This window comes from Danio rerio, chromosome 2, assembly GCF_052040795.2.
Source record: "Danio rerio strain M-AB ecotype USA chromosome 2, GRCz13ab, whole genome shotgun sequence".
Lineage (NCBI taxonomy): Eukaryota > Metazoa > Chordata > Actinopteri > Cypriniformes > Danionidae > Danio > Danio rerio.
This window is the reverse complement of record NC_141022.1, coordinates 19,776,135-19,785,000: the sequence shown is the minus strand read 5'-3', so window position 1 is coordinate 19,785,000 and position 8,866 is coordinate 19,776,135. Positions and strand designations below refer to the sequence as shown.

The 8,866-nt window shown below is 34.8% G+C and overlaps 1 protein-coding gene across 3 annotated transcripts in view; it reads left to right on the top strand.

The window, feature by feature from the left end:
* The window catches only part of pif1 (PIF1 5'-to-3' DNA helicase homolog (S. cerevisiae)), a 19,342-nt gene extending 13,146 nt beyond the window's left edge, over positions 1–6,196 (top strand). For 2 of the 3 annotated variants that reach the window (NM_198807.1, XM_087238849.1), the window contains 3 exon segments: positions 768–913; positions 5,250–5,441; positions 5,678–6,196. In NM_198807.1, the coding sequence (NP_942102.1) occupies positions 768–913; positions 5,250–5,441; positions 5,678–5,731 (392 nt within the window). In that variant the 3' untranslated portion in view covers positions 5,732–6,196. 3 annotated transcript variants of the gene reach the window in all.
* The last annotated feature ends 2,670 nt before the right edge of the window (positions 6,197–8,866 follow it).

Here is an 8,866-nt window from a genome sequence, read left to right as displayed (position 1 = left end):
CACCATTCATTCTAAACGGACCTTCGGGTCACTTGGAAGGCGTTGAAATCCTAGATTTGTGTCACTTTCTCTTCGCTGATAGGATGTACAGCCAGGTACATAACATTCCTATGTAATGCAAAGCGATACTTCCAGGTTTCTTCCCACCGCGGCATCTATTTTGCTTTAAAAATGGCGGCCATGTGAAATCAGTCTATTAGGATGACACTGGTGGGTCCTGGGTTCCTCCGGGTATATGAAAATTACTGATTAAATGTGGAAAGAACATGCAGTCAATTCCTGGTGGATGAAGTAATTAATGTTTTGAATGACCCCAACATTCATTTGACCTAAATCCAATAGAGCACCCAATGGACATTGTTTCGGTTCATGCAACTTAACCATTTTGAGACTAGTAATTGTTTTATCTTAGTTTTTTGGGGTTTTTCTTTGAAATCAGCCACCTAGGTTTATAATTTTTATTCGCATCAAACAATGTCATCTCTTTATAAAATATAAATTTTTAAAATATCCAGGATAGTGGTTTTGCCCTATTGAGATTGGATGTTTTCAAAGTGTTTTTCCCCCAGTGTAGTAACCCTTAAACTTTTGAGAGGACAATTATTAATTTGCAGAACCACTGAACTTATTTTGAAGAAAATATATAATACCACAGTTTTAATCTAAATATTTATTAATTTCTGCACTTGGCTGGTTGTAAAAGAGCAGCACATTTTAGAAGAGAAGCATATGTTGTGATTAAAATTTGTAATCCTCCTTTCCCACAGGACTCCCCCGAGTGCGGTTTCTCTGTGGGGCAGTTGAGGTAATGAAGAGAGAGCGCTGGATGTTTAAAGCCCCAGGAGGGCTGTACCTGAGCCGACAGCAGCTGCCACTCAAACTAGCCTGGGCCATTTCAATTCACAAGAGTCAGGTGAGCTTTCATGACTTGTGCATTGATGGTAATATACGCAGCCGGTATCCATTCAATGCATAGAATGAAATCTAATATTACATAATTGTACCGTTGATGTCATACTGTTTTGGGACCTAGAGAAAACGATCATGCAATTTCATTCAGAGTGCTATTAAATGAAATGACTTTGCCCAGAAATCTGTTTCTGTATATCACTGAACAGCTGTGGATTTGGTTTGTGTTTTGACTCATTAACTAGTTATGTTTGCCAATGTTTCTGACTATGTGTCTTGTGTGTTGATGAACTGTCATTGTTATCGCTATGCGTGTCATAGTAATTAAGCTCATCAACTCACTCGCACATGTTTGCCAAATATGGCCCAGAGCTCAGAGAAACTGAGGGAAACGCCATATTAAATCAATTTGTCACCTACACCATATGGGCCTGCATCTCTTCAGTGTAATATTCTAAAATGACTCCATTTGATTTTAACACTTTAATTGTATTTAGAAAACTATTACAATATAATTAAATTGATGGTTCACACACAGACTCGTTTACCTATTCCAAACCATACAACCTTTAGTTTTTACCCCAATCACCTTGATTTTACATTTTGATTTGTAATTTTTTTTATATTTTATATATATATATATATATATATATATATATATATATATATATATATATATATATATAATATATAATTTTTTTTTTTGTCCATGAAACAGCTCACACAGTAGTGGTGTGTAATTGTTTGTAATCGGCTATAATATACTTCGTAATAGTTTACAAAAAAAAAAACACACATGGCTTTACATTAACACCCGCCAAATGTGTGTAGATTTCAGCTCTGGCGGGTAAGACAGCCACCTCCACTAGACACTTTGGTTTGTTGGAAATAATTTTTAAAATTGTAGTTTTCTTAAAAGACAAAGAGCGATCGTGCACCCACAGTCCTGCTGCTTTCAACAGCTCAAGATGGAAAAACAATAGACATATTCTTTCGTAAGCAACAGCGGTCACTGCCTTCATTTTAATTATTCTTTAAACAGATTATTAACAGGCCTATATTAACCGTGTGCGCGTGATCATCCTTGCATTACCAAACATTTTTCACCTGCTTTCTTTTGCTTTGTTTATATGGTTTAGTTATGTTTTTACAATAACATTTCTTTATATGTATATACTCCTTTATATGTAGTTAACTGGTGATCTGGGACTTTTAGCCTGGACAGAGTACTGTGCACATTTTAGGTACATTTCAATAATTGTTTTTTTAAATGTAATGGTTTTTTAAAAGACAAGTTTTGTTGAATTAAAAAGTGCACCTATAAAGCTATGTTTTTCTTGTTTTGACACATTAAAAAAAATTGTGGCTAAGAAATGCTTATTTGGTGTGATCATATAAATTTGGTTAATCCCTAATTTTGAGCCTTGAAAAGTCGTAAAATAAAAACTAATTGCATTGCGATACAACCCATTTACTCATGCATACTAAGCAAGCTGATACACACAAGAAGTGAAATGACTGAGAAGGCATGTGGACATAACACAGTATCTAAATCAAGTCAATTTAGCATGTCAAATTTATGCTTATCAAATATATTTCCCAACAGCAAAAGTATGGCTAGTGAAAATTGTGAGTGTTGGAATGTTGAAAATCTACTAGCCACAGTGGCTGGTGATCAATAAAAGTTAGTGTGTGTGTGTGTGTGTGTGTGTGTGTGTGTGTGTGTGTGTGTGTGTGTGTGTGTGTAAAAAAATTAACTAATTAATCTTACCTTTAAAATAAAATTAATCACATTTAAAATACTGAAAACTGTAATTTTGGCTATTTAAATGTAAACGCAAGACAAAAAATATTTCAATTCAAAATAGAATTGTTTAATGGATTTTTTTGTTTAACTTGTAACACAGATTTCTTCATGTAAACAACATACCCACAATAAACCATCAAGATCCTGGCTTGACAGCCACTTTTATTACAGAAATTAAAACACAGGCATGTTAATGACATTTACATTTTAAAACAATCAATGCCAATAAAGAAAACATTGATTTCCAAGTTGGTTTCTAAGTGGACTGCAAAAACATGCCAAAATTGGAATTGCAGATATGGAAAATGAAAAATTATAATAATAAACTAGAGAATACAAACTGTTGCACTCATTGTAAAGTTTTATTGCTGTGAGTTGAGAACATTAGTTATAGAGTAGAAACAATTTTGCTTAATCCTCCTTTACATTCATCCAGTTGCTAAGATTAGGAGTATCCCGCAAGTGCACAGAGACTCTCAAATGCCCGCAAATGAATGATAATTTCTTGCAAACCGGTCGTTAAATACTTTGCACACCCCTCTCGCCCCTACTCAGATACATCGCTCACTCCACCCCTGACACAAGCCCCTTTCACACAGTGATACCGGTAAATATCCGGAAAATTTCCGGAAAGACTTTACCGGTATATTGAAAAAAGAGCTGTTCACACAGGCGAGGACGTTACGGAAATTTTCCGGAAAAGAGCATTCACACATCCATTCCAAAATACCGGTAAATTCTGACATCATTCACCACAAATGAGCTTTAAACGGCTGCGCTTGTATTTGTAAACATTTGACTAAATTACAAACTCTGTGGATGATCAATATTGTGAACAACTTTCTCAGGATCACTTTCGCATGTCGAGATGTTCATAATATGTACGTGTACTGGCGCTCACAGGCTGTTTCACAGGCACACGAACGTAAACAAACAACGGCTTATCATGAGCAACTCATCGATGATTATTTACACAGTTGGCATTAAGAAGAACATATAAACGTGATCTGACTAACTTCTAGCAGCTAAATGTGGCTGAAAAAATATTCAAAGGCTTTTATCCTCACAAACCGCGCGGACGTAAATGCGTCTGACTGTTGTGATTGGCTAAAGCAGACGTCTCACGTCAGCACGTTCTAGACGTGCACGCGCTTATTACGGGAATCTTGGACCTGTTCACACATACAACCTTTTCCTTTACAAGGTCTGTATGTGTGAAAGGGGCTACAGACACACACACACACACACACAACGCGCTGCAGATGTTTTGGCCCCAACGGCCTTCCATACTGGAGCGACACCCCTTAGATTAAACACGCATGATCACGTTCATCAAATTTGCTTAAACTAAGCATCCTAAAGTATTACTGTATTTCACAATGATTCTGACACAACAACGCGAAGCATACGCGATGAGGAAACACGCTAAACTTGGAGGGCTCATGCTGAAAGGCAGAGTAATGCCCTGTCTTTGACAGCTCGCGACTTCACCAGAGACGTTCTGAGTACATTCACATAAAACACTAATACTCCGATTTTAATATGATTAAGATAATACTCTTATTGAAGATCTACCGTGTAGCCTTAAAAGGAACCTTACCTTAAAGGAACACCGAGTCACGAAATGCGGAGGTTTTTCTTTCTGTTCGCCATGCGGTATCAACTTACAACAGAAGTCGAAAGTTAAAAATGAAACGCCCGAAATTGCAGAAAACTTTGGAGAGCCTGGTGATGCGACTAATTGTTTTATAAAGAAACTTTCCTTTAAAAAGTGCTTCCTTGGTTTTATCCACATTTCTTGCATGTTGAACACACGTCCACCACAACAGGAAGTAAAAAAAACCTGCAACTGCATTAATTGCGTTAATTATTTTAAATTAATCGCATGCGTTAACACGTTAATTTTGACAGCGCTAAAATATATATATATATATATATATATATATATATATATATATATATATATATATATATATATATATATATATATATAATATATGGGGCTTGACATTTAGAAATAACTCAGTTTTTTGAACACACTTCATTATTATTGTTCATATTATTTGTTTGCTGGAAATTAGAAATGAATTTAGAAATATTTAAAAACACACCTATAACTCATTAAGAGAATAAGCTCAGCCCTGTTAGACTATGCGCCAAAGTGGATTTCCATCCTTAAAATAGCAAAAGTGGATTCGGACACGCCCATAATGCTTTTGTGCCCTGCACTTTGGACTGTGCGCTTGGATCGTCAAAATAGAGCCCAGGATGTGTACATTTTGAAAAGGAACTGATTTAAAACAGTAGGATAAAGTTTTTATCCGATAAGAGAAAAAAATGCTTAAACTATACTGATTCCAGCATACATATCAAGATCATGTGATTTTTGGGTTTTAAAACCAAACAAGGACAGCATGTGCTTTATTCCAGTTTTTAGCACTTGTATCTTGGACAATGCCATAAAGGCTGATTGCTATTTTCAGATGTTTAAATGAATTCTTTAAATGAATTTCCTCCTGTTTGGTGTGTTCAGGGCATGACTCTGGATTGTGTGGAGATCTCTTTGGCGCGTGTGTTTGAGAGTGGCCAGGCTTATGTTGCTCTGTCACGGGCTCGCAGTCTGGAAGGTCTGCGTGTGATGGACTTTGACCCTCGAGTGGTTCAGGCCAACCAAGATGTGCTGATTTTCTATAAGAGACTAAGGAAAGAAAGGCTCCTCATGCAGGTCAGTCCACCAATCACGCTTCTCAGACGGATCACTTTTTTTCTGTGTTTGACATCATTGGTCCAATTTAAAAGATAAAATCTAAATGATCTCATAACAAGCAGACGGGAAGTTTAAATTACTGAATGATTTTGCAGTAGCTGTCTTCATTTAAGAACTGAAATTGTCCAATTTCAGCAAGGTTAATACTGATTCGAGTTTATTGAAGATATCTGATTTCTTTTTTCTTCCTCCAGTCATCAATGAATGATTTTGTTGGACAGAGCAATAAGGAGAACTCCCGCTGGTGACGACGTGATGTGAAGCCTTTATTTTCATATGCACTGTGTGCATGGATGCATCAGGAACTTTAAGTCTTTTTTAATTCAGTTATTGTTTTTTCTTATCTTATTATTATGATTTTATTAAATGGATGGTTCACCCAAAAACATTTACTCTAAGTGGTTTCAAACCTTTTTGAGTTTCTGTTTTCTGCTGAACATGTTGCTTTTTAAATCGTTACAAACCTGTAACCTTTGACTTTCATAGTAGGAAAAACAATTCAAAATTCAATCAGACCTTTTTAAAACCCTTTTTTGCATTAAACAGAATGAGAAAACCCAAACCGGTTTATGAATGAGTAAATGACAACTTTCTGTTTTGGGTGAATTGTCCTATGAGCAAACCTATTTATTTATTTTTTTTAATTATTGCCTGAACCATGTTTTTGTGTTTTGGACGATGTTTTAATAAAATATTTTAGTTTTATACATAAATTGGTTTATCAGTCTCTAGGTCTCAATTTTACATGCTTTTCATATAATCAAACTTGTACAAGTGACATTGGTTTTCTAATAGTAAATGCAGTAAATGCAAACATGGTTTGGATTGGTAATAGGGCTGCACAACCTTGGAAAAATCAGACATTGTGATTACTTTTATTTTCCTGCGATATGAATACAATTTTAGCAGATGGCTTGAATTCACCTTATTCTTTGCGTATGAGGGTACAGCCATTTGAATAATTTTGGCTCAAGACTTCCGGTCTCATTCACTTCCATTCATTTTTTGGCCTTAAAAGGAGCTCGTTACACTACTTGATGTTGCAAACTGATATTTTCTTCTTATATTATTCCACTTTGTCTGTATAGTCATGCAAACACTTGTTTGTAGAGCAAGTAGTTGGATTGTTCTCTGACGTTTATTATTTCTAGTCATTTCTCCTATAGGCAACCGAAACGGAAGTTGTAAAACTATCGCAAAATCGAGCACTACAGCATTGAGAAAAAAAAGCTCAATAGCTCTATTTTGAATGTAATCATTAATTTAGATGGATTGGGATATTTTTGTAGCAGTGAATCAAACTAATTGCATGCATAAGGTTTGATGGACAAAAACAAGGATGAAAGTGTAATATGCAGTGTTGTATAGTTTTCTGGAGAGTCGATTGATAGTTAGATATTCAGGTACAGTAATTGACTAATCTAATGTAAAGTAACACTGTACAGTCTTTATTGCTGATTAACTATCTGCAGAAGCCTGTAACTTAAATCAATCTTTCAAAAAAAGTATTTGTGACAGACAGTGAACATTAGTACCATCAAAACAACAAATTCTTGTTCTTCAATATAAACAAGTTGGTCAGTGTTCATACATACTTGTAGTTTAAAGTAACAACATCTGACAGTATTTTCTTGATGTATTCTGGCTATATGGTTTTGGCCACTTTATTAAGAAGGCAGTCTTTGTGTGTGGCATGTAACATCTAATACATTTTAATATATGGGGCTGCAGACTACTATAATATGAAGGTGGTATAGGAAAGAGAGGGAATATTTGAATACAATGTAAAAAACTATTTTTTTTCTTCAACTTTTAGAATTTTTTTTTCTCTGTGTGTGCTGCTATGGCACACCATTGCAATATCCGAACTATGGGGTAAGAAGGCCTTGCAAAGAGTTTAGATAATAAACCCACACAAAAGATTCTATTTAGGTTGTCCGTCTACAAAACGGTCACAAGACATAAGATAAAAAGTAGTCAACATGAAAAGTCTCACTGCTTTCTGATGCATAACGTGAGCTGTTCCATTCAAACGTGTCTATCTACTACACTTGCTACCAGTCTCCAAAGGGTGTCATAGATTTATTTTTATTTTTTGCCTTTTGTATGTTGTAGTAGTCCACAAATTTAAAGTGCGTATTTCCATCCAGATCCAAAACATTAAAGCATGATAGTCTGAATTATTAGCTCCCCTGTTTATTTTTTCCCCAATTTCTGTTTACTGGAGAGCGGATTTTCTCAACACATTTCTAAACCTAATAGTTTTAATAACTCATCGCTAATAACTGATTTATTTTGTCTTTGCCATGATGATAGCAAATAATATTTGACTATATATTTTTAAGACACTTTTATACAGCTTAAAGTGACATTTAAAAGCTTAACTAGGTTAATTAGGGTAATTAGTCAAGTTTTTGTACAAGTATAACGGTGGTTTGTTCTGTAGACTATCGAAACGAAATTAACTTAAAGGGGCTAAAAACTTTGACCTTAATGTCTTTAAAAAAGTAAAAACTTTTTTTTCTAGCTGAAATAAAACAAAGACTTTCTCCAGAAAAAAATAAATATTATTAGACGTACTTGCCTTACCTTGCTCATCATTTGGGTGATATTTAAAACAGAAAACAAAATTCAAAGGGGGGCTAATAATTCTGACTTCAACTGTAGGTATTGATCTAAACGTCTGATGCGTGGAAAACGGGCACGTTACAGAGAAAATAGTGTATATATCAAACATTGTTGCTGTTTAGCATGTTGTTGTTGCAGACTGAAACCTAATCAACAAATTGTCTCAAGCCTTATCGCTATTATTACACTAAAGCATTTTAATATTCTAATGTTCTGACAGACCCTTTAGAAACCGCTTGCTGCTGTTTACTCCTTTTAACATGAGCATAAAATATCTCCTTCACTTTGCTGTAAGTTGAGCGAGATCTTAGTGTTTCTGACTTCTCTCAGACATGCATGCGTGTTCCTGTCAATGTACTAAGTTTAATATATTCAGTAAAGAAATGTTGGACAATACCTGCCAAAAACAATGCAGCAAAAGCATCTTTGAAATATTTTGTACATTTTGGAGTAATTTAAGACTGCTATATTTAAAATAATAATTTTCTTCAAAATATTAATACAATAGCAATAAATATCAGCATATATTATTATTCATATTTTTATACACAAATATTGTGTTTGATTAAATGTATAAAAAGCGACTTTCTGCTGTGAGGCGTTAGCCACAGTGCATGACCAAAATCACAGTAATATTCAAACACTGCAGTGTAACAACAGTTTAGACTCCATTTGATCTGGTTTTAGAGTTGGTCTGCCACAAATAAACACAAACATCTGCAACTGTGTGTGTTCTAACAATGTTATATAAACTA